Genomic DNA, 26,973 nt, shown 5'->3' with positions numbered 1-26,973 from the left:
TATCAACATCTGCGGAAACATAATCATCAAACCAACGAAAATATGAACAAAATCAGTGCATGAAGATAATCCACCTCAAACAACAGTGAACATCACCAGAGACTTCTGATACACAAAATAAAATAGAGTTTTAAAGCTTTTAACGCTTTGACTTCTGCAGTGTTGTTTTATGAATCTATATTCATACAGAATTTATATAATCAATACATTATCGTGATGTTTGTTCTATCAACCGTCTGGTTTCACCATAAACATATAAAACAATAGAAAGACATTAACTCCAGTCTTGTGAAGTTAAAGTATAAAGTGAGCAGGACGTGTAGGAATACTTCACAGGCACAAATATAAAGCTTTGTACACCACTCACTGCAACAGCAGTCTGAGGCAACACAATTCAAATAGAAAGTATGAAAATACCTTTATGTACTCAACATCCCCGTGTTCTGACCTGAATGTGGCTCAAACTCTACATTGTGAGTGTTCTTACAGATCTACAGGAAGTGAACACGGTGTTTTTTTAATTCAGAGGGATCCTTCATGGTCCTCCTGGATTCACCGGCTCGGCTCAGTCCGCCAGACCGCCTGACTCAGCAGGAAACAAAACAAAGCAGAAGGCCCGGAGCTCGTTCACATCAGAGTCCTCCGTTTCAGGATCTGGTCTGAGAGCCAGTCCAGACCCTCGACCAGACCCGTCCCGCTGACGGCACAGGAGGCCTGGACGAACCACTGCACGGACACACAGAGGGACAAAGACATGGGAGTAGTTTACGATCAATGATTGAATTATAACTCACTGTGTCCTGTAGTTCAGTCTAAAAAACAGTTTACACTTAGTTTAGTGTTTGCTAAATCTTTTTCGGGGGACCGTCGCGACCCAATTAACAACAGGTGAGTTTGTAAATGACCATTTCCACATCACCAAATATTGTCTTTAATAGTTAAACTTATCATTTCAAAGATATACGTTTGATAATTCACTTTGTTTCACCCATCCCCTGCTTTATGGTCCGGTTGACTCTGAATGGACCATAATGTACTAAATGAACATCATGCTGTATTGAAGAAGACTTGAAACTAGAGATTGAGATTGATTGTTGGATCCAGACTCTTGACCGTAGCTGTGCCAGATTTATTACTTTTATTTTAGTTTGAAGGCCGTGGACACATGATGTCGTCCTGCTGATTTGCTGCGCATCACAGCAACAAACTACATGTTTTGTGGTTTACTTTTGGAAGACTTGTTGAATCTTAAATTCCAGCTTCAGCAAACTCTAGCTTTAATAAGTCAGCTGTTATCATGACGACATGGTGCATATTCCTCAACAAATGTGGTGTTTAATCAGATTATCACACACTTTGTCCCGGCCGATGCAAAACGCTCGATCCACCTGTGAAATGAGGCTTTTTAAGGACCCGACAGACAGACTCATTGACACAGCGAGTTGTTCATATACTGTTAACCTTAGTTCTGGTTAGCAGCGGTTTGCATGGTGTGTGTGGTGTCTGTCTGTCAGTGAAAAGAGAAGTACACACACACACGCAGCGCCGAAAACAGGACGTCATTAACGAAACCATCTCAAACCTCCACAACAAAGTGTCTGCAAGTTTTATCATTTTATATTTTCTGCACAATTAATTATGCATCATGAAAGTCTAAAAGCTGTTTCAAAGCCCTCTCAACACCACCAGGACTAAAGAAAACACTGAATCCTTGTGTTTTATTGTACATTGAGATTAACGTCTTTATACTCAACTCGCAGAGGAACCACAGAGGACGTGACACCTGTCACACAGACTGTGGTGTGTTTGCGAGACATCATCACGTGGTCCGTCATTCTGGACGAGCTGGTTTCCTCCACAGTGATTGTGCAACACTCCATTATGTAACACTGAGCCGTCGATCGCAAAGCCTTCTCTGGTTTACTGGCAGATCGTTTCATGTTGTTTGTTTGTTTTGAAAGACTCTTCAGTTCATCAGAATCATTGAAATTCACCAAACTAGAAAATACGAAGGGGATGATCTGTAAAGTAACTAAAGTCACACAAATGCAGTGGAGTAGGCCTACAAAGTATAATATTTGGGATTCAGTGTCAGTGAAGTAGTTCCATGCAATTAAAATACTCAAGACATACTTTGAATTTAAACTGAAGTACAGCACTTGAGTACTTAGTTACATTCCATTACTGTATTTTTAGAAAATCTAGTCCCCACTAACTCTGCTGTAAGTTAACTACCAACACAAATGATACTTCAATGGATCATTTATTTGTTGATCATATTTTGTATGAATAATCTGAATTTGCTCAGTAACTAAAGTTATCAAAGAAATGTTGTGTAGTATTAAGCACCACAAAGTTGTACTTCAGGACAGAAGTTGAGTAAATCTAAATGAGAGATGAGCAGAACAACAGGAGGGAGAGAAGAGGACTTTCTGTCTGCAGAAATGAAACTCAGCTCTGAACCAGGAAATGAAAGTGTTTGAGCTGCAGCTCGTTCAAAAGGGGTCGACGCACAGATAAGACACACATCCTCACAGCGAGGACACGGAGACGCTTCACTGCAGACACTCTGGTCAGCCGGCCCGAGGATGACGATGAGGATGAAGAGCAGGCCGCTTTACGTTCCCATTGTGATGGCGGTGATGTCAGCTTTGGCTGTCACAGCTACGATACGGCCAACAGAAGGTACCAACACACACTTTGGTTTTTTAATGACTTTTGGGGACATTACATTGATTTACATTTATTTCCTGGAGACTTAGAACCACAACCAAACTAAAATACTTACACTCAGCTTAAACCAAGTCTTCACCCTAAAATGTGATGAATTATGTAATATGGATATGGATAAGGATGTGCATTTTGTCCCCATAAGAAAGGTAAGTCCCCACAATGTGACTGTGTAAACAGATTAATGTCCTCACAAGATGGGTAAAACACACACAGTTGAATTAATATTCCGGTTTTGTTTACTGTTGGACATGTTGCACAAGGTGTCGTCGAAGTTTGATTTAGTTTTGTTTGTACAACTTGCATTTAAGTTATTTGAGATATTTAAAAAATGTGGGTCTGTCAGTGTGTGCGTGTGTGTGTGTGTGTGTGTGTGTGTGTGTGTGTGTGTGTGTGTGTTGGGAAACAACAAAATCAGTTCGAGGTGGGTCTGTCAGTGTGTGTGTGTGTGTGTGTGTGTGTGTGTGTGTGTGTGTGTTGGGAAACAGGAAACAAACCTTGGTTCAGGTTCAGCGTCAAAGCACAAACTTCCTTGTTTTTTTTGTCTTGGTGAGACCGAAGCTGTGACCCAGTTCTACACTTCATACTGAGCTCTCAGCACGTTTTCATTATGTTATTTAAAGGTACAGTGTGGAGCATTTGGCGGGATCTATCGGCAGAAATTGATTATGATATCAATAACTTTGTTCTCTTTCGTGTATAATCACCTGCAAATAAAGCCTGTTGTGTTTCCGTGAGATTAGAATGAGCAGTTTGTTTCTAGGGGGCCGTGTTTTCTACAGAAGCCCAGAACGGACAAATCAAGCACTTACTTCATCGGGCTATTTGTGTTTTCGACCATAATTCTTCTCCCTTCACGTTCAGCACAATTCAGTAGTTTCAGTTGGTTGCAATCTGCAACCTTACCACTAGATGTAGCAAGATCCTGCGTAGTGGACCTTTAAATAATTTAATTAATATGTAGTGTCTTCACCCTGGAAATAAATTGTATGCAGACTAAAAACACGATGATGGGGAATGCATTAAAAATAATTAAACACAAAGAACCTCGGCAGTAAATATATGTATGTATACAGTTTCTCTCATCCACTCCTGACACTACTTGTTTGTTTCCCTTGTTCTGATTATTCCACTGTTGTAGAAACTCATCAAAGAAAACTAAGTAGAGTGTAATTATGAAATTATTAAAATGTGATGAATTCAGCTCAGTTTAATTCCAAACTGTACATGTCTTTTTTATTATGTAAAGGTTTCTGCTATTTATTTTCGAATTATGAATTAACCCCAACCACAGTTTTTACAGTGTGAACGCTGTATGAACAGCCTGGTTTGAGGGATGTTCGATTAAAAACTCCTGTTTTAAGACATTTAATATGACACTTAATATTTGTGATCGGTTTTTTGAACATTTACATCTTCAGTAGGAACCAAGAGACTCCGAGCTCAGAGCCACAGAGAGAAGTCAGGAAAGGTTGAGAGACGGAATAACACGTTGTTGCTTTTGGTCTTCTCATGGGATTTGTTGACAATAACAAAATTGAAATCCATCACCAAACTTATCCTTTCATGATTTAACGAGACAAACAATTCTAATTAACAGAATGTACTGTATTGTATGGTGTGAGGGCGCATGAGTGAAAAGGAGATTTAATATAATGCTGGTTTGTGGTTTCTTTTCCTCTTTCTTCCTCTAGAAACAACTGGACAAAGTTTAAACGGGAAGATGTTCACTTTGTCTCGTGATAGAGGAGGAATATCCTTCTATCCACCCTATTATTATCCTTCCTACTCAACCACCAACCGTCCCTACTACACCTCCAACCGGCCCTACTACACCACCACCAACCGTCCCTACTACACCACCAACCGTCCCTACTACACCACCACCAAACGTCCCTACTACACCACCAACCGTCCCTACTACACCAGCAAACGTCCCTACTACACCACCAACCGTCCCTACACCACCACCACCAAACGTCCCTACTACACCACCAACCGTCCCTACACCACCACCACCAACCGTCCCTACTACACCACCAAACGTCCCTACTACACCACCAACCGTCCCTACACCACCACCACCAACCGTCCCTACTACACCACCAAACGTCCCTACACCACCACCACCAACCGTCCCTACTACACCACCAAACCACCCTACACCACCACCAACCGTCCCTACTACACTACCAAACCACCCTACACCACCACCAACCGTCCCTGGACCACAGCACCTGCAACTAGAGGTGAGTACATTCACAAACCACATAACTACACAGAAACACCAGTGTCGGGTTACTTTAACGGACAGGTTTGCTCTCGTGTTCTCCTGATAAGAAGTGATGGTATTAAATGAACTCATTTACATGCTTGTTTGTTGAGGATGTTCTTCATTACGTTTTGCAGATTGAAGCTACATTAAGTGATTTCTGACCACAGGGGGGGGGGGGATAGACTTAAAGAGTCATTTAACTAAATCATCGTATTTATTATACTATAATTTTTTTGTCATACTGTCAGTTTATTCTGATTCAATTCTATTTTTTTAATTTTTTTTACAGAAAATAATTAATTCTTTCCTTCAGACCCCAAAACCTGTAAAATAAAAGGCTGGCTAATATCACCAACAACTTTAACTTTATTCATTTATTTGTGGGAATAATTCAAGATATTTTTCATGGATTTTTTCCCAGCAAAATGCAGCAAGACAAAATAAGGATTGAAGTCGAACAAGTATATAAAGACGAAACTAGACAATTAGCAGGCATTGTTATAAGTATTTAAAGATACAGGTTATCCGCTACAGCCATAAGTTATCAGCACCAGAGAGTTTCATGTCTCTGTCGTTGTTTTGTGTCTCTTTGTGGTTGTTTTGTCTTGTTGTTGTTGTTTTGTGTGTATTTGTGGTTGTTTTTTGTCTCTTTGTGGTTGTTTTGTGTCTCTTTGTAGTCCTTTTGTGTATTTGTGTCTCTTTGTGGTTGTTTTGTGTATTTGTGTCTCTTTGTGGTTGTTTTGTGTCTCTTTGTAGTCCTTTTGTGTATTCGTGTCTCTTTGTGGTTGTTTTGTGTATTTGTGTCTCTTTGTAGTCCTTTTGAGTATTTGTGTCTCTTTGTAGTCCTTTTGTGTATTTGTGTCTCTTTGTGGTTGTTTTGTGTCTCTTTGTAGTCCGTTTGTGTATTTGTGTCTCTTTGTGGTTGTTTTGAGTATTTGTGTCTCTTTGTAGTCCTTTTGTGTATTTGTGTCTCTTTGTGGTTGTTTTGTGTCTCTTTGTAGTCCTTTTGTGTTTTGTGTCTCTTTGTGGTTGTTTTGTGTATTTGTGTCTCTTTGTAGTCATTTTGAGTATTTGTGTCTCTTTGTAGTCCTTTTGTGTATTTGTGTCTCTTTGTGGTTGTTTTGTGTCTCTTTGTAGTCCGTTTGTGTATTTGTGTCTCTTTGTGGTTGTTTTGTGTCTCTTTGTAGTCCTTTTGTGTATTTGTGTCTCTTTGTGGTTGTTTTGTGTCTCTTTGTAGTCCTTTTGTGTATTTGTGTCTCTTTGTGGTTGTTTTGTGTCTCTTTGTAGTCATTTTGTGTCTCTTTGTGGTTGTTTTGTGTCTCTTTGTAGTCCTTTTGTGTATTTGTGTCTCTTTGTGGTTGTTTTGTGTATTTTTGTCTCTTTGTGGTTGTTTTGTGTTGGCAGGAAGCTAATCAAAGCTAACTGAAGGAAACATTTTCTATCAAGATAACAATAAAACATTTATATTTAAATATGAATCCAAAACATAAAAGAACATATCTGCAAAGCGTAGTTATATTTCTATTGACTGCACTATTTACTTTCGTGTTTATTTTTTATTTAATGCGCTACAACAACCAAACAACTGTTCATTTTACAAAACGTAATTTGTCAATCAACACTGCCCATGTGACTCCTGCAGGTGTGTCTGTGTGTCTGCGTTACCTGGCCGAAAGCGTCTCCTCACTCTTCACACTCAGTCCATCCAGCAGAGCCATGGAGTTTGGTGTCGGTGATGCTGGGTCGTATGTGCTGACCGATACAAGATACGGTTACTACAGCCAGTACTTTCGACCTAACATAAAGTTCTGGCCAAACATTGGACCGGACATCTGGAACAGAGTCTGCTTCACTGTGGACTCCATGAAGAATGTGGCCCAGGTGTTTAGTGGCTCAAACATCAGCATCAGGAAGAGGCTGCCCCTTCAGGTGAGAACAAAGCAGCACATACTGGAGCAAAATGTACTTGTTTTGCATTTTTGTAGCTTCAGCCCGTAGACTGTAAATAAGAAGTGGAGGTGGTTGTCGTGGCGTCACTGTTAGGGTTTGAACAAAGAGTCAAAGGGTTCCTCTTCCAAGGCAGAGTCAAAAACTAGCTGGTTCGAGTCAAAATCAAATAAAAAGATATTTCATAACTACAGAAGCCAAACAGTTGCAAACTGAATCACACTATTAATACGCTTGTGCACAATATTCCATGAAATATGAGATCCAATCCAACAGGCTGGTATGCCTGCTCGATGGCCAGCAGAAGATCTTGACAATAATTGACACTTGACAATAATATCAGACAAACTCTTGGTTCATTTTGTCTGCAGTCATCTTTAATCTTCATTATTGTCTCAAATATTATCTGTCTTCTCTCTCTGTGTGTGTGTGTGTGTTCAGTATGTCTGGTCAGGTGAGCCTGTGATGGATTTTTCAGGTTTTGACGGTCAGTTGACAGACGTCCAGATTTGGGATTATCCTCTCAGATACAGAGAAGTCTTCAACTACATGACCAGCGGCATCTACGCGTAAGTGTGTGTGTGTCCCGTTTTGAAATATGTGAGCGTTCTCTGTATAGCTTGTTTTTGACTATTATGACGCGCAGAATTCAGATGGCGGGCAGGAAGGGAAGAACCTATATATAATGCGCAAATTGGAAATGGACAGTGAACACATAAAAGGGTTGGTTGAACCTACGCGCAGCAGTTATCGCCAGAAAACAGAAACACATATTGGATGTGATCCCTATGGAAGAGATTTTTTGCCACGCGGTGTGGAGGCCATCGACATTACAAATGGTCCTCCAGACCTCCTCCTCACACGGCTTGCCAGATGAAGGCGTACAAGAGTCTGAAGGCTTGTGTTGAGTTCGAGAGCCTCTTAAACTGTGGGAGACCAGCCTTTCCAAAGAGTCAGTCGGTTTCAATTATAAACAAAAGCTTCATGTCTCAAATTCTCCATCTAGCTACTAATCCTAAAACACTTTATGTTTATCTTAATTATGCATTTCCATAACACTTATGATTATGAATTCTTAAATGTGAATCATTAAACACTTTTATTATAACTCCTAAACATGCAGTTCTACACTCAAATTTCCTACACTTGCAACTATTTCGTGAGCGGTCGGGTCCACGACATCGGAACCAAAGAAGCATTGAACGACTGCCGTCTTGTTGTTTTCCCGGGTAGCTAGCATCGCTAAAAACAAAAGCTAGCTATGTAGTTCGCGAAATTACTCCGCTCCTCCAGACTTTAGAGGTTTTTGATCCATGTCTGTCGCCGTTTCTCTGTGAGTTTTTGTTTTTTCGGGACTTGAAAGTAGCCCTTGTTTTTCCCTCCATTCGATGGGTTGGAGCAGCTGTAAACAGCTCAAACCAGACGCCTTATTGCTGCAGTATTGAACCTGCCTCCAGCTGCCTGCCCTCCATCTGGAAAGCGTGCCGATGTGTGCCGTCATCTACAGAGAACCTACACCACCAGCACTGAATACCACAATGTTATTTTATCATTAAATGTCCTGTCATATATTATTATTTATAATAATTTGAAACAATATTAATAGTTGTTGTAGTTGATGTTATTTTATCATTATTATATTCATGTTTTTTATCCACTATTTGTTTTGTTGTTTTTAGGCCGTACCAAGGCTCCGCCCTCTCCTGGTCCTACATCAGCTACTCCCCCAGAGGAGAAACACTATTGGAGGACACCTTTGAGTTGCAGGGGAGACAGCCAATCAGCAACAGGAGGGGAAAGAAACGGCATTGGCCAAAGAAGACCAGGAAGTTTTACAAAGGCTGGGAGAGCAAGAGTGAGCAGCTTTAATGAAACACACCTCTGTTCCTGTTCGTCATTCGACAACGATTAATCATGAATGAAATTCAAACTACTACAGATTACTGATTTTTTATTAAAGTACGTGATGACATTATGACAAACTCGTCTCAGTAACGAACCCTTTGTGATTATTCTTCAAATGTAACTGACACGCTTCACTTGATGTTCTCGTTTAACCTGTATTTGCTTCCTTCATTCTTCACGTTATTATAAAACAATAAAGAGATGGCTGACACAATATCGTTGCTGATTGTACATTTTATATAAGAAGCAGCTGGGAGGTCAGACCCCGTTGTGCCATCGAGGAACAGTTCACCATTTGAAACATGTTTATTCGTATAGAAGATGGATATTTGTCCTCATCAGGGGTTCAAATAATTATCCATGTTCACTCACTTCCTAGTTCCATTTGAGTCTCATGATACGATGGAGGCTGTTACAGCATTTGGAATACAACAATAGTCTTCAATGCTGTTTTTATTTACAAGTCATTCGTTTTTTAAAATTGTATTACACTAAATTACTACATTATATTCCTTGAACTCATTCTCATACCCAGACTTTACTCTAAATGCATTTTCAAGCAATATTTTCACAACACGTTTTCAAAATAGCTTTTGACCACGTGGTCACATGTTAAAAGCAAGTATACCTTAAAACCTTAACTTGCATTCCCTCTAATGACCACCAGGGGGCGACTCCTCTGGTTGTATAGAAGTCTATGAGAAAATGACTCTACTTCTCACTTGATTTATTACCTCAGTAAACATTGTAAACATGAGTTTATGGTCTCAATCTCTAGTTTCAAGTCTTCTTCAATACAGCATGATGTTCATTGATATTGATCACGGTTCACCTTGTAATTGACGGGTTGCTACGAGAGGAGTATACAGCGTCTCTACGCGACTCCTCTGCAGTCCAAACACGGTCACTTCGAGGCCATGGCATCGTGTTTCGGCTGAGATAAAGCTGTAGAAAGACGGTACACTACCTGGTCAGCAGCAAACAGCAGACAGACGGAGGAACTAGCTGTTGAACACAGAGGAGCATTTAGCAGCTGAAGAGACGCATATCTGCCTCAGCAGGAGGTGGAGACCAAAAGCGGAGCTAAAAGAGAGACTACTGGACTCTCATTCACCCGGTGGACACAAAGAGGACTCCAAATCTACTCTTAAGGGGCAAAAAAGTGTTCTATGTTGAAAAACAGACAAGAACATACACTAAAATTTAAGTTTTCTGTTTAATGCCAAAAATACCCACCGCGTTCGAAGCAAACAAACGTCAGGGTTCCAAGTCACGATAAAGTTACATACAACTCTGATAATTATCATAATTATCTTTTAATTACAAACAAAAGAAACAACCTGTCGGCCATCATGTGAACAACACGGTGTGTTAAACCTGTCGTCCGTCGGGCCGTGGTTTAGAGTGGTGGTGACATGGCTCAATGAAAACACAGAGATCGTGAACGTCAATGCAGCTCAATGTGTGCAGCGATGCAACATAAGCAGCTTGTATTAGCGGATGTTGACATTTTGAATTTGTAGTGTCTTATTATTGATGTTAATGTTATATATACACATTACATATATAACATATCTATTATAAATATTTGATTATGCTGTTGGGGTCACAGCTGGCAAACATTTTATCTGGAAACTAACTAAGTACATTTACCCAAGTACTATACTGAAGTACAATTTTAAGCTACTTGTACTTTCCTTTATACTACAATTCAGAGGGAAACGTTTTTATTTTTAATCCTCTACATTTATTCAATACCTTTACTTAGTTTGCAGATTCAGATTAATAATACAAAATATAACAAATAATGATGTATTATTATAAAGAACGTTATTGATTTCTGGGGACTCAGCAGTAAATAAAGTAATTTAAATTAGCTCCACCTTTAAATACACACATTCATCAATAATTATGATTCCACATTATAATGTACATGTTTCTGATCTGCATATTGAGTACAGTACAGTTATTTCAGTTTCTTTGAGTATACTTTGATATCTAATACTAGTATTTCTACACAGAAAGTCTCAGCCATAAGTTTTTGGCATAAACATGTTTTTAATTCTTTAAATTACCGAAACCGTTCTGACATGAGCCGACATTTTAGATCATAATCCGTGATTCTGTTCAATATCAATGTTTTCTGGGCGTCTTAATCACATTATAATCACATTTTATTAATGTTAGAATGTAACAGTTTCAGTGTCTGACAGTAAAAAACTACAAATTCAAAATGTCAACTTGTCTCAACAACATTGTAATTATTCTAGGACAGATAAATAAGCATTACATGGAGCTGTTCTTATTTATATCTCTGTATTTAGACATCGGTCGTAATAGCAACATAATTATTGTACATCATCGTATCTGGGCCGTCATTTCACTTTACACCATTATGTACAAAACTCTTAATTCTCTACAGAGTGAAATGTGAGAACAGCCCTCCATTAAAAAAATGTTAAATTGTTAAAATAAGTTGCTATTTTTACAAATATAAAACTTACATGGTTGCCCAACAACCAGCACACATTTGAGTTATTATTCTTCACAACGATCTGCTGGACAAAGTATTTCTCCAACATGCGTTTCACGACGGCTTCAAGGAAAACAAAGAAAAACACAATCCATGCGTCTGAAGACATTTTCAAAAGAGTGATATTCTGAGATGTTTCACCAACAACACTTTTATAAAACGCTACAAAGTTATTGTCATTTAAAACTCTGAAAATACAAATAACTGAATAAATTAAATGATCCGTTATTGCTTTGATTAAAGATAGTTTTGTTCGGTTTTTTACGTTTTTCTTTTTTGGGGTCCAAGAATTCTTTTATGAATTCAAATAAAGTCAGAAGCTTTCAGTTTCAATTATATCTTTTGTGGCTGAGAACAGTTTAAACAATTGAAATAAATGATCAAAGTCACATTATTGTTCTTTTGAAGGACTTGATTCTGGCGACGTAGCTCTAAGCCGTCACTGAAATAACCAGAAATCAATAAATCAATATAAAAAAGTATCGTCTGAAGACAATCTGCAGTTAATGATATAAAACATGCCGCCAATTAATACAGTGCTAGTTAACCCTTTATTAGAACATTCCTTTTAGTTTCTCTGTGACTCTGTCGGTTTTTAGTTTCAACGATGCATCTGTGTCGTTCACTTGCTCATCAGAAAACACGTAAAAACAGACTTCAGCCATATTTCGTTTTGGGGTCTGAAGGCAACACAGAGGATCCTGAGCAGGAGGATTGATGGCCGTCAGAAGTTGTTGTTCGTCAGCGGAGTAAGTTTAGTTTAGTGTGAGAACAATCGTTGAGCTGCAGCTGAAAGACGCTCTTATTGTCTTTACAGGAACCAGATTGAGACGAACTCATCGAGTCCTTGGTTCTCCTTCCTGTAAGGCACCGGCATCGCTTTAACACAACAAATCAAAAACAGTTAAAACAGAGCTGGCTGTAGTGTTTGTTTAACACACACAAGCCACCAGTCAGTCACCAATCACCTAAAAACACGCTGCTTTTTGGACAGTTTGGACTTTCGTGTAATTTTCCCAAGAAGTTCAGAATCAGGTGAAAATCAGTGACGCACAGGTTTTGGGTTCAGTCTTCAGACAATGATTCACACCAACATTTCAGGACATTTTGAATGTTTCCCTCATGCTTTTACGATGGGCTACACAAAGCCCACGTGACAGTAATACTGGGACGTGATTGGCTAATGAGCGCGAGAGACAAGAGTCGTTTACTGCATTGACAGTTGTTACAGGGTCGCTGGTGCTTAATGCTCTCTGTGTGTTTTGTTCGTTAATATAGCAGTTCAATTTAATCATAAAGCACTGCTTGGCTCTGCTCAGTTTGTTTGCATAAAAATGTGTGTTTGTGTGTGTGTGTGTGTGTGTGTGTGTGTGAAGGGCACACTGGTCCAGTTAGTGATGAAGTGCACTTCTTTTAAAAACGTGAAAAAAACCTCCAAAGTCAGTTCCCCCGAACGTCAGGAGGCTAAAGAGCTGAGGGTCACAGGTCAGCTGGGTTCTTCTTCCTGCTCTTACCTTCAAGGCGAAGACGAGCCACACAAAGGCTCAGATGAAGCTCTTGTACCGGAGCGGCATGCCGAAATAGCAGCGCTGTGACGAATCAAGCGCTTCCTTTTCCTTTCCTCATAACGTCTCTGTGACGGGGGAAAACAACAACACCTCTTCAGAATTTTTCAATTCTGTTTCACCTCCTGAAAACTCTTCGGAGGAGTTTATGTCGTCACATGATCACCGAGACGAGAGCGACGGTCTGAATCCCTCTGAGCTGCTACCGGAGACGTTTGGGTAAAAAAAGAATCATGAAGAACTGAAGTTGGATGAACAAAAATTGTGCTGTGTGCTTTCCATGTTAGAACCAGAAGAGGTCCTCAGACTGCGGCCCAGTCTGGGAGGAGACCCACTAGCCCCCAAACTTTAAAACAAGCTCAGACTGGGGTAAGAGTTGCAGACTGGGGGTCAGGGAGTGGAGGGCTTGTGGAGGATGCCCTGCAGGTCCTCTGGTAAGGCCAGGATCACGGCCTCTATGTGGGCCCTCAGCTTGGCCACAGTCGCCGGACGCACCGGCAGCTGCTCCCTCTCCGCCTGAGTCTGCAGGAGAGAAAGTTCAGACAAAGTATTAGTTGTTCTTTTAAATCCACAGTCAGACACTCACATATGAGCTCATATTTTATATTAACGATCAGCTGATTTTGGATAAACGAATGGTCCTTTGACTGCAGTGGTAAAGGAAGAGCACCGGTAGTATCACTGGTACATGTAGCAGCTGGAGTGTACTTGTATCAGTACTCAGGTTTACTACGAGCAATAGTTACAACAGTACGAGTGGTGATCCAAGTCAATATGCGTGGTCCTTGCAGCAGTATAGATAGTAGTAGTAGTGTATTAGTACTAGTAGAAGTATTGTATTAACCAGAATAAAAAGTATTTTATTCTGGTTAATACAATGACTTCTACAGCTGATCGTTAATATGAAATTCTGTTTGGAAAAAAATGTATTATTTCTCTAAACTGATTAAATACTTTGTCGTACTAATAGTACTTTTACTTACTACGATTAGTACTGTTGGTGGTACCAGTACAAATAGAGCTGCTTTAGTTCAACATGATGTTAAAATATTACGGTAACCAACATTTTTTTATTTTCAAACACAATCAGTACGTCACAAATATAGCAGCAGTAGTTGTAAAATATGAGCACTAGTAGTAATACTCGTAGTAGTAGTAATACTCGTAGTAGTAGTAGTAGTAGTAGTAGTAGTAGTAGTAGTAGCGGATGAGTTTGTACCAGTTTATCTTTCAGCTTCAGAACCAGATCAACTGTCTCCACCTCAGAGTGCTGCTGGACTCTCTGCTGCAGATCCTAGAGACACAGAGACAGACAGGTAGAGACATACACACAGAGACAGACACAGAGACAGACACATAGAGACAGACACAGAGAGACAGACACATAGAGACAGACACAGAGAGACAGACACACAGAGACAGACACATAGAGACAGACACATAGAGACAGACACACAGAGACAGACACAGAGAGACAGACACACAGAGACAGACACACAGAGACAGACACATAGAGACAGACACAGAGACAGACACAGAGAGACAGACACACAGAGACAGACACATAGAGACAGACACATAGAGACAGACACACAGAGACAGACACAGAGAGACAGACACACAGAGACAGACACATAGAGACAGACACAGAGAGACAGACACATAGAGACAGACACAGAGAGACAGACACACAGAGACAGACACATAGAGACAGACACATAGAGACAGACACAGAGACAGACACAGAGAGACAGACACATAGAGACAGACACAGAGAGACAGACACATAGAGACAGACACATAGAGACAGACACATAGAGACAGACACACAGAGACAGACACATAGAGACAGACACATAGAGACAGACACACAGAGACAGACACACAGAGACAGACAGGTAGAGAGAGACACACAGAGACAGACACAGAGAGACAGACACAGAGACAGACACAGAGAGACAGACACATAGAGACAGACACAGAGAGACAGACACAGAGAGACAGACACATAGAGACAGACACACAGAGACAGACACACAGAGACAGACAGGTAGAGAGAGACACACAGAGACAGACACATAGAGACAGACACACAGAGACAGACACACAGAGACAGACACAGAGACAGACACAGAGAGACAGACACATAGAGACAGACACAGAGAGACAGATACATAGAGACAGACACAGAGAGACAGACACATAGAGACAGACACAGAGAGACAGACACATAGAGACAGACAGGTAGAGAGAGACACACAGAGACAGACACAGAGAGACAGACAGGTAGAGAGAGACACACAGAGACAGACACAAAGCGACAGACGCAGAGAGAGAGAGAGAGACAGGTAGAGACAGACACAGAGAGACAGGTAGAGACAGACAGGTAGAGAGAGACACACAGAGACAGACACAGAGAGAGACAGGTAGAGACAGACACAGAGAGACAGATAGACAGGATGAGACATGTCCAAGCCTAAATAAATGAAGACACCCTCCATTCATTTACATTGTTACTGGTTTCCACCATATTGATATTTGTGCTTCCATCATAAGGAAGTAAGTGAGCTACGTAGTTAAACGGTGTCTTTCTTTCTGTTGTGATTATTGTTGTTATTTCCTACTTTGTTGTTCTGTAGACTTACAGAAAGTGAATACCCTTAAAGTCCAGCTAGGAACAACATGGATTAAACATTTGTGGCTGTGTTTTTGTATCTATAATTCACATTCAATGCCTGTTAGTTATATATCGTCCGGGCAGCTCGGTCTGCTCTGTGCAACCGCATCATGTCTCCGTCAAAATATAGATTTTTACAGCTGTGCCCGGTGGAATCCAGAGGTGAGAGAACAATTTGGGGCAAAACGTGTCAACTGATTTAGTCAGATAGGCCTCAACAACTTGAAAAGTCTGGGAAAAAGTCTGAAACATCAGTTCAGGTTTACAGAATGACTGACTGCATCTGATCTTCACCCTCCCTCCCTCCCTCCCTCCCTCCTCACCTCCTCACACAGCGCCTCCAGGTGCAGAGCCTCCAGTTTCTGGGTCATCTCTCTCCTCCTGTTGCGGAACCAGCCGTCAAAGTTGGCAGATTTGAGGAAATTCCTTGACACGCAGAAAAACAAAAAACAATCATGAGTCCACGTGAGGCTGATGTGCATTAATGTGTTGCTCTGCTATCAAAAGTCATGGTGGTAAAGTTAGCTGTGAATAGTGTTGATAACACATGCTGGGTTGGTTAGTGTTGTGTTTACCGGTAGAGTCCAATCCAGTCTCCTTTCAGTCTGGACGTGAGCTGAGGTCCGGCCTTCTCCAGCGTCTTCATGAAGTCCTGCTGGATGAACGGTCGCAGCTGAGGAGGACTCTTCCAGGGACTGATGGACTTCTGGAGAGGCATCAGGCTGGCCACGTACCGCTCCTGTGACACAGACACAGACGACACACACACACACGCGCACACACACACACACACACACTTAAATAACTTCAGAATCAGCTTCATTGTCAAGTAAGTTTTTCACATACAGTGAAAGGATTTTATATAAATAAAAATCCTCGGTTGTTACCAGTGGAATCATGAAGCTCTGCGTCAGTTCTAAAAAGTAGCGTCGAAGAATTGCATTTTGGGCCGCTGAGGGTCTCTTCTGCTGGACACCCTGGAAAACAGACAAATAAAATATCATCATTAAATAAAAACATCTTCATTATCAAACATTAAACTGCTCTCAGTTGTCCAGATTTTGAAGCAGCAAACAATCGACGTTGGGGAGTCGCGATGCTTCTATTTCAAGTACACTTCTCAGTAGAAGTTTGGTGGCATTTAAAAAACTACGAAGAACCAAAACCTTTCTCAAAGCTTCTCTCATTTCATAAATGATGGTCCCATTTAGAGTCAAATACGCCATAAAGCAGGGTGTGCTTTAGGGCGGGGCTACACAGTGATTGACAGGTCGCTACCACGATGTTGTTGCCGAGTTGTCCGTGTTTTCGTCTTACAACTTTAATCCTTTCACACAGAGCGTTTTCAGTTCATGAAAGTTAACAGTAACATTTTGGTCCCCGATAAATGTCTTATTCGTCTTCTGTCACTTCTGGTTGCAAAAAGCCAAGATGGCAACGGCCAAAGGCCAGAACTCGAGGCTTCACAACATCAGTCCACAAACCAATGTGTGACTTCACGGTGACTACGTCCACTTCTTGTCTACAGTCTTTGTCGTTACCCCATGAAGTTTAATGGAAAATGGCTTCAATCAGTCTGTCAATAAAACGAGTTCAGACGTGTGCAGCGCATTGACCGGTTCTTACCTTCTGAAGCTGTTTGATGATTTCTTCATCTTTGTTGAGATACGGCTTATATGCCGTGTACACACCTGCAACACACACACACACACACACACACACACACACACACACACACACACACACACACACACACACACACACACACACACACACACACACACACACACACACACACACACACAGTGTTCAGCTGGTCTGACAGTGACTGAAGTGAAGTAGAGAATCTGCGGCCTCATAACTGTGGATGTGAGCTTGTGAGAGCTGCAGGTCGGCTCTGTGAGGTGCTTCACATTAAAAACAAAGACGCAACGATCCTGAGAAATAAACACGGAGGCTGTGAAGCACTTACCAGGTTTGGAGTCCAGCGTTTTGAGGTTTTTCAGTTTCTTGACTTTCATCTGCTTGGCCATCTCTCCTGAGAGGAGCAGACCGATGGAGAGAGGAAAGATCAGACATGTCTTTACAATGCGTCACCTGATGTCTGACTTACAGCTGAACAGTAATTCAGCATCACATGTACTGTATATTCAGATCCTTCACTCAAAGCTACTACAAGGAACTTTCATTTGGTGTTGGCTTTGGCGGCCCCTGTGGACAAAAGCGGTAGTGTTTTTCCGAGCAGGGTCACAGCAGCAGTGGTCTGAAGAGTCTGTGGTAGTGGACTACATCGCAATGCAAGGTTTTTGAACATTTGTCTTTTATCAACTGAAGACAAACATCACATTCCAGCAGCAGCAGTGTCACCCACCTGCTTGCTTCATGTCTCCGATGCGGATGATGTGCGGCCAGTGCTGCAGGGTTTTAGCAAAGAAGGGATTGGTCACTCCCAGAATGACCGACGGCCTGAAGATGGAGAGAGAACAGAGAGAGAGCCACAATTATCAACTCAGACGAACACTAACAAATCTCTGTTGGCAGTTACAGCAACAAAAAGGAGCCAGAAGCTAACGTGAGCAAGACCACCTTAAATCTTTTCGAGGAATTATGACTACAGAGAGTGGTCAGATCTTTCCAGTGTTTTTACGTTGATCTTGGTTAATATGCACAGCTGCATGTAAACTGGAACATACATTTTCATTAGCCAAGTAAACAACTTCATAGGAATTCTGTCCTTTCCGAAATAAGGTAAAACTTGACTTGCTCAAGGGCCACACAGCTGCTCTGGTTCGTCTTTACTCACGGAGCCTGAGTCCTGGTCGTGTACTCCTTAAACTCGCTGTCGTGGATGGTGAAGTACGGCCGGAAGTCACTGCAGAAACGCAGAGGAGAGATACAGCTGTGGAGGGAGAAACAGAGGGGGAGAGAGAGAGAGAGAGAGACAGAGAGCGAGAGAGACAGACAGACAGAGACAGAGAGACAGACAGAGAGCGAGAGACAGACAGACAGACAGAGACATCTTTATTGTTTGAAGACTTTCGAGACGTTTAAAATCTGAACTTAAGATGTGAAATGTAGTATTTCACATCTTAAGTTCAGATTCTCCGTGATTTAGAGACATAAAGTCAGAACACATTGAATTTGACATAACCTGCCCCCCCCCCACCTGACCAACGCCAGCACGGTGTCCGACGACTCTGCTGGCGACGGCGCCATGACGACGAGCGCCTCCCCCAGCAACACCAACTCCCACAACATCTGGATGTGGAAGAAGACCGGATAGAAACACCTGGAGAAGGAGAGATGAGAGAGAAGTTGAGGTTTAGAGTTTATAGTCTCTTTATAGTGACGCTCTTCACACAGATTTACTTCACTTTCTTCAGCACAACTCATCTTCTCTGGTGGATTTTCACAAAAGTATTAAAATGACCTGAAAACACAAGATTGATCAGAAGACCGTCTTACTGGAGTAGATGGCTGATCATCTTTTGTGGACATGGGAACATTAGACTGAGGAGTCTGTCTCAGTGGAGACTTTCACGTTTGGTCTTTACTTGACAAATTATTCTGAATACACATTTTTCAGTTTCCAAATACTCATCGCTAGTTTTACTATTTTTCTTCCTGTGATAAAGGACAAAATAAAGAAATAACCCTGAAGGTGAGCAGTCAGCTGTTATTATATGAAGTCAACACGGTGATGCTTTTCATAATCAGCGTGACTATTCATGACGGTCACACTGACCCTGTGAGTTCTGTGAATACGGACACTAACTGAACAAGTAAACAATCACGTTTTACAAACACAAACTGAATATTGAAAAGCAGCCGTTTCAGGAAACTTCTGTCTTTATTTTCTCCCGCACAAAAAAATATATACATTTTGTCAGGTTTAAAAAGAAAGGTGGTTTGGTTCACAAGGCGCACGGAACATCCTCGAAAATAATGCAGCGAAACATTTAACAGTGGCGCGTCGAACACCCTGATGTTACCCAAGCGCTGCAACTACGGCAGCAGAGAAGGGCCACTCTTACAGAAGAATGTATTTAAACCTGTTTAATACTAGAAAATACGCTCAATGTTACCGTCACTGCCCTAACCCGTCCAGAGTAACAGAGATAAGGACGAGGATCCAACATCTAACATTTTACGCAAAACTGTTGCACACCTGTTTTCAGAGGCAGCGGCAGCAGAGAAGTGCTGCAGTACTGCCCTCAAACAGCAGGCGGTGACAGAAGCTGGTGTGTCGTGTGGAAGGAAAAAAGAGCTGCAGGTCTCACCTGAAGAGGTCCACTTCATGGATGGTCGGGAGCACGATGGACACCTGACTGTCACTCTGGAACCAAGCACATAATCACGTTTTCAATGCAAACGAATCAAAACAACATTATATTTAATATGAATATATTTTGCGTGTGGTCACCTGAGCCGACTGGACCAGCTGGGAGGTTCCTGGTTTGTCGTAGCAGGTCGGGATTCTAATCTGCAGCAGCACACAGATTATTACTGAGAGTATGAACTCTACACTGCTTCTGATGGCTTTCATCAAACGTAGGACGGTGGCGTACAAGTCACAGTTGTTTTTCATCCAGGTGATTCTTTACACGAGGACACAGTCAGAGTGTTTTCAGCATCAAATTACTCGTTTTACACTCCAAAATGTTATTTTTATTGAAATGTACACTTTGTTGGTCAATCACATTCTTAGATGCCAGGCTCCCCCCTAATGTGCTCTTACAGATATAGATAAAAAATCTATCAATGTATAAAGAGAAATCATGTAAGTGGAACAACAATGCACAGCACAAAAAATATTTAAATATAAAGTTTAAAAAGACTCCAACAACATAAACAAGTAAAAGGGAAAATTAAAAATGACGGTTTCACATTAAAGTTGCAGAGCGCTGCTTTGACAAGTCACACTGAAACGCCTACTGACGCCTACCCAGTGAGTGTGTGTGTGTGTGTGTGTGTGTACCTTGATGACCACGCCCATAATGGGAAGCGTGAGAATTCGTCCCGGATGGGGCGTCGGCCAGCGGTCTATGTCATTACAAGCTGTCAATCAAACACACAAACAGTGATCTGGATCAGAATAGATCAACACTGTGGCCGCTCGGCGCTTTAGAGAGAGAAAGTAAATAAAGTTGATCTACACACACTCAATGCAGTCTGTACAACTGCTCTGCAACAAATCCCACTTTCATGAAGTTGTGTTTATTTAACCGAGACAATTCAGTTTTAGTTCAAATATTCTCAGAAACATGTCGAGAGAAGTTTATACATCACGAAAACGATAACTGTAGTTTACAAGGAGAGAAAAAATGAACAAGATTAAGTAGAAAAACACTTACTCACACAGACAGGTAGAGAGACAGACTGGAGGTAGAGTAACAGACAGACAGGTAGATAGGTTGGGACAGACGGTAGGGAGGGCGAGAGAGAGACTGGTAGACAGAGAGAGGCAGACAGGTAGTTGAGGTAGTCAGACAGACAGGCAGGTAGAGAGACAGACAGGTAGTTGAGGTAGTCACACTGACCAGCCTCCAGACAGGGTTCCTGTTTCTCAAAGTATTCTGGAGCCATGATCTTCAACAGGGAGTGGAAGAAGGTCACGTAGGGCAGCTTACTGATCAGGACCAGAGACTACACAGACACACACACACACACACCAGGTTCAGCAATAAACATACTTGAAGATTTAATACCATCAGTAATTATGATATCATTATTATTATAGCAGTCTGGCGCTGACCTTCTGGAAGTATCCTCTCTTCAGGGATTTGTCTCGCACCTGACGGAAGTACACGTAACCATAGTAATGGCCCTGTTCTCTCTGAGAGACACACACACACACACAGGTGAGAGAGTGACACAGTGAGAGTCTGTATGTGTGTGTGCGTGTGTTAATGTGTGTGTGTGTGGGTCCTGACCTTCAGACTGGGCGGTGCGTCCCGGTCGTTGGTCTCCAGGAAGCAGCCGAGTGACGACTTCCTGTTTGAAACCTGACGAAAGCGGAAGCAGAACTGCGTGTCGCCAAGGCAACCTGTGAAGAACAGCAGAGTGATGTTGTTGTGACGCTATTAAACAGTCAACTGACAGACAGGAGACCAAAGACTCAGCTGCAGTTACTGCTCATCACCACAGGGGGCCGCCAAAGAGCAACAGAGATCTTTAAATATAAAAGTTATCCCAATTATAATAATAATATAATAATCCCAATGCCCCCCCATATAAAGCCTTAAACCCTGAGTGTGAGAGGCTGCAAGGGGCATACAATGCTATTATTTTATACTTATCTATCTTTAATCCTTAATGTTTTAGTAAGACAGGCTGAACACACATGTGCCGTCCTCTTTGTTTACGTTTTATTTTAACGTCTCCATGCTTCCCCGTGTTTAACGTCACATTGCTATGAATTGTGGGTAATTCCCTTGGGAAAAGTCTGCAGAAATGCGGACTTACGGAAAGTGTCCATAAAGGGCATAAAATGTCTGCGAGAGAGACTTAAAACACTGAACGATTTGACGGTGTCTTCCTGGTTTCCTCCTACAGGAAGAGGAAGTAGGAAAAAAAAGACGAAACAGGAAGTGCCCGATGAGTCACCGACCGGCCTTTAATCTCTGCATGGCCTCCAGCAGACACCAGGAGAGTGTGAGAAGGAAAGTTAGAGTGATGAACACGCCACATACAACACACACACTCTCTCTCTCTTTAAAGCATTTCACTTCATAGGAAACACACAAGCACACACACAAACACACTTCCTAGAGCTCAGCCAAAACTCCATGACATCATGCGGTCGTGTTGCGTTCGAGGCCACCCAGCGTGAAACGAGCCTTCAGACGCTCTGACTCTCGGTCTGAACCTCTTCATTACATGTGTGTGTTTCTGTTCTCTTTGTGAGTCACTGCATCTGAAGCTGGGACCCAGCTGGACGCAGCGAAGAGAAGAAGAAGACTTGCAGACAAGTGCAAACCGAAGGGTTAAAGGTCACCAGCATCAGTAATTCTAGACCGGTGGTGAGTTTGTGTCTGTTGGGAAAAGTGGGTTCTGTTGTGTTTATTTATACCCTCGGTGTCTAGACGCCGATTGGTGGAGACTGAACTGGAGGCAAAATGAATAAAAAAATATATATAATCCACCATCATAAGACCAGTGTAGAAGAGAAAGGAGACATGTTGATGCTGCTCTGTTTACTGATGTGTATGCTGCAAATATGGCTGCTGATAAATTAATATGTTTATTATTTTATCAAGTGTGTTTTGTTTTCATCTTATTTTCCCTGTTTTTATCTTCCTTCTCTGTCTATTTTCTTTGTTGTAAAATACTTTGTGTTGCATGTTTTGTATGATTAGAGATGTTGTGCAAATAATGTGTATTACTATTATTATTACCAGCATGATATAAGTCTGAAACCACCTTGACGTCGCAACTTTCCAAAATCTAAAAAACAACACTTTCACCGCTCTTAACGCACAGCGTGGCCAGAGCTGAGGAGGTGAGGAGACAGGAACTCACCTGAGTTGGAGTCGGGGAAGGAAAGGTAGCAGATGCTTGTTTTCTGAAAGAGAAACAGATTTTGTTTGTTTTTCGTCCACTTTATCGTGTAATCTCAGGTTGATTCAGTGATGCAAATGACACACAACTGATAGGAAACAGAAGGAATTTAAGGATTATAATGAAGAACTTCTACGATGTTCTAGGAGTTAGTGTACATCGTTTACCGGCAGCATGTGATGGCTGTATTTAAGCATGTTAAATATCTTTAAAAAATCCTCACCTCTTTCTCTGACAGCTTGGAATGATGAGGATAAATAACCTGGAAGACACATGAACAGAGTTACCACACAGCTCATCAGCCCACTTCTAAAAACTCTGTTCAGCTCCAGAGAAACAGAAACATCGGCACTTTCTGTCACCTGGTCCAATACTTTATGTCACCAAATTATAATAAAACACATTTTTATTTTGTGCTTAGATATTTTGTTATCACTGTTTTGTGGACTGGCTAGTGTTTTTCAGTATAAAGGGGATGCAAATTTTGATATAATATTATTTTTTGTGATGAATGCATTGTGCTTTTATCATCAAATAAATATCTAGATAACATAATAATAATAATAATAATATGATAAAGTTATGGCTTCCAGGAACTTGAGACAAAGTTATAATGATCCGCCTGCACATTCTTTACACAGACAGACGCATTTCAGAAAATACTTTATTCAACCAATAAATCAAAATGACAAACTCTTCAGATAAAAAAATATTTTAAGTTTTTGTGTTGCTAGGTTCCTGAGAGAAAGTGAAAGACTTGCAGGATCCTGAACCCAGATCAACCGGTGTTTGTTGTGTTGGATTCAAACCATCCAATGCCACTGATGCCTTGCTCAACTCCTCGAGTTTAAGGCCGGAAAAAAGTTTACAGCAAAAATACCTCCATTTGAGATAGTAACGTTAGCTGAGCTGATGCTGTTGGAACAGACTAACTCCAGGGAAAAGACAAACACACACCATTCACCTGACGTTAGACTACGATAAACTATATTATTAGGTAATGACATCGTTATTATACAGTTATAATGTTCCTCTAAATCCTCTATATCCAAACACACATACACACGTCAGCACTGTTAAGACCAAAAAACAGGGACCATTGAGTTGTTTATGTGCTCCACTCCAGGAAGTAGTCTGAGCCCTTTAATAACTGCTAACCTAAGCTTTTTTTTTTTTTAGCTACAATCTAGAGTTTTTCCCCGGAGGATCATCCATTCTGCCTCTCACCTCCACCGCCTGTCCGAGCTCCAGGTCGAAGCCGACCACGCAGATGCAGTGCAGCCAGGTGGAGAAGCGGTCCCAGGGCAGCAGCAGAGCCTCCTCCGGCTCGTCCTCGCCTCCGGGCCCGGGAGGAAGCGTTATCTCCTCGGCCGGAGAGATGCTGCTAGCGTCCTGGTCGTCCAGGTCCTCCGGCTCTTCGACCATCTCCTCCGGGCCTTGTAGAGCCATGGCTGGCGACAGCTCGACACGTAACGTGCACTCGGAAAGGCTCCGGAGAACGCTAACGGTTGTGTTTTTGTTGACTGGTATGTCGCGTTAGTGCTCAGGTTACAACAACATAAGGCGAGCAGAGCTAACGCTACAGAAAGTAGCTAGCTAGCTAGCAGTTAGCACAGGAGCAGGGGAGCGTACGTATACGACGTGATGTTGTTACGTCATCGCGTAAGGTCGTGGTGACGTCGTCACGTAAGGTTGTCCCCGGCACTGGGTTGTGTTCAAGTGAATTATGAGACGTTCAATGTTTTACGTTTATCGTCAGCATTGGGAGATAATCTGTATGTCAAACTTTTGACGTTCTAAATCATAATACGATTGTTGCAGCAGAAATACAGATAAATAGAAAAAATAAGGAAATAAATAATAAGACGTAGGTCTTTGTAAAAAGATGTAATATAAATAGAATAAAATAAAATAAATAGAGTATATGGAGACAAAATTGCGAGGTAAAATGTTTTTTAAAACGGAGAAATAATTCTAAGGAATAACCTCATTAAGAGCAGATTATTTATCTTTCAAAACACTTTTCAACCACAATTAAGGACAAAATAAATAAACCTAAAAGTATTTATATCATACCATACACACTTTAATGTGTTCACTTTCAAAAGAAAACCATTTCATCAACACAAACAAATTGCAATGTCCTGTTACTCATTCCAACAGTCCATAATTATATCAGTCTCGTTAAGTGTCAATCATCCAAATATCCCCAAATAACTTCCTGATGTAAGTCAAGGGTTTGTACGTGTGTGCATTTGTGTGTGTGTGTGTGTGTATGGAAGGTGTGTTGTATTGAAGGGGGTGAGTGGACGCTTCAGTCTAACTTCAGATCAGATCTAGAATTCATTAAGAAACTGTTAAACCTTTACTGACATGTTACTTTAAAACTTATTTATTGTAAAGTCCCTTCTATTTCCACTCTGACCTTTTTGTCGTTTTCAATATATTCAATATTTCATCTATATTCTGCTGCTATCAATTGAGCCCAACTCTAAAGTGTGATTCAGGGAAAAAAAAGGAGTAAATCAGCTTTATCTAAATCCTTTCACAGCTCCATTGTTGAACAAACAGATGGATTAAACAGAGTGGGGGGTGCTCACAGAGAGGAGGGGTACAAACACCCTGTTCATTGTGACACAAACCCACCGTAGTGCAGGTAAACATACAAAAAAAACGATATTTAAAGTTAAAATGACAAAATACACTTGAGTTTACAGAAGAAATACAAATATAATGTATGCATATATTAAACAAATATGTAAAATATGTAGAGAGACAAATTAATTAATCTTAATTCAACAATACATATGATGACAAGATTAAACAATATCACATCACCGTTCATATTAAATTCCAATATAACAATGTATCACGACTTCTCCTTGCGTCAATACAACTTTAAGAGCTTCACATGAAACACAAGTAGATCATGAAATAACTGCATTTATGAATATGTGTTTCAATCATTTTTTTAAATGGAGTTTATCTTTTTGGGAGTCGCTTGTTTCCAACGAACAGCTTCCTGTTTAATTGGTCAAACGGGGCAAAGAAGCTAAACACAGTAAGATGCCGTTAAATCTCAAATTATAGTCAGACTGTTAGTGCAGCGACAGCTGGTCCTCTGCTCGCTCTGCAGGTGGGCTGGGCATGGCTGCAGGGACTATACGTCCAGGATCAATACCAGGACCAGGTCCAGGACCAGGACCAGCAAGTTACAGTAAAACTTCAAGACTTTTGAACACTGTTACGGTCTGACGTTACACCTCTGGTTGATCTTGACAGTCTGGTATTCGTGGCTCAGTCCTTGGCTCGTCCTTGGCTCTGGTATATTTGGAAGCCTGCAGTGACCCCTCAGGCCTCTCAGATCCACCAAGACCTCCTTCAGGAGTACATGCTCGTATATGTACAACCTGAGATGTTAAAGGAACTTGTTGGCACAGAAATTGTGATTGCATTACACCAAACACCAGCGCCACATGAATAACATAAAGGGACACAGAGTAGAAGAAGGAATAATGAGCAAAGGAGATTTTGGTGGAATAGTTTGACATTTTGGGAAATAGGCTTATTTTACTTTATTGTAAAGCACTTTGTGCTGCATTTAATGATTTTTGACTTTTGATAGAGAGACAGACAGGAAAGGCAAGATACTTCCTCTTCTTCTTCTTATCATTATTGTTATTTTCATCATACTTTTTTTTCTTGATGAGGGGTTTGATATCACGCTCATGTGTACAGAGTGAATGTGAAGCTGCGTGAAGCATCCAGAGGGATTGGAAAC

At 41.2% G+C, this 26,973-nt stretch overlaps 2 protein-coding genes across 3 annotated transcripts; one reads left to right on the top strand and one right to left on the bottom strand.

The window, feature by feature from the left end:
- The first annotated feature begins 2,540 nt into the window (after positions 1-2,540).
- LOC306775399 (uncharacterized protein) lies at positions 2,541-9,065 on the top strand. The gene is made up of 5 exons (XM_079265820.1): positions 2,541-2,685; positions 4,425-4,979; positions 6,648-6,934; positions 7,394-7,521; positions 8,632-9,065. The coding sequence occupies exons 1-5, from the start codon at positions 2,589-2,591 to the stop codon at positions 8,819-8,821; spliced, it is 1,257 nt and encodes a 418-aa protein (XP_079121946.1). The 5' UTR covers positions 2,541-2,588; the 3' UTR covers positions 8,822-9,065.
- A 989-nt stretch (positions 9,066-10,054) lies between these two features.
- dennd6a (DENN/MADD domain containing 6A) lies at positions 10,055-24,699 on the bottom strand. Of its 2 annotated transcripts, XR_013771874.1 has the most exons (20): positions 24,420-24,699; positions 23,416-23,454; positions 23,154-23,196; positions 21,566-21,678; positions 21,388-21,468; positions 21,173-21,278; positions 20,611-20,690; positions 20,056-20,115; positions 19,913-19,968; positions 18,799-18,921; positions 18,436-18,531; positions 18,004-18,098; positions 17,605-17,670; positions 17,259-17,323; positions 16,520-16,609; positions 16,208-16,371; positions 15,956-16,058; positions 14,175-14,249; positions 12,905-13,477; positions 10,055-12,269 (listed from the first exon to the last, which is right to left on the bottom strand). XR_013771874.1 is itself a non-coding variant. In XM_079265819.1 (19 exons), exons 1-19 carry the CDS (start codon positions 24,639-24,641, stop codon positions 13,346-13,348), a joined length of 1,809 nt encoding a protein of 602 aa, XP_079121945.1. In that variant the 5' UTR covers positions 24,642-24,699; the 3' UTR covers positions 10,055-13,345. The 2 variants fall into 2 exon arrangements, 1 of the variants encoding a protein (XP_079121945.1); XM_079265819.1 differs by having other exon boundaries at positions 10,055-13,477.
- Between the last annotated feature and the right edge of the window lie 2,274 nt (positions 24,700-26,973).

This window comes from Melanostigma gelatinosum (genome assembly GCF_949748355.1).
Source record: "Melanostigma gelatinosum genome assembly, chromosome: 3".
NCBI classification, from domain to species: Eukaryota; Metazoa; Chordata; class Actinopteri; order Perciformes; family Zoarcidae; genus Melanostigma; species Melanostigma gelatinosum.
This window is presented reverse-complemented; position numbering and strand designations above follow the sequence as displayed.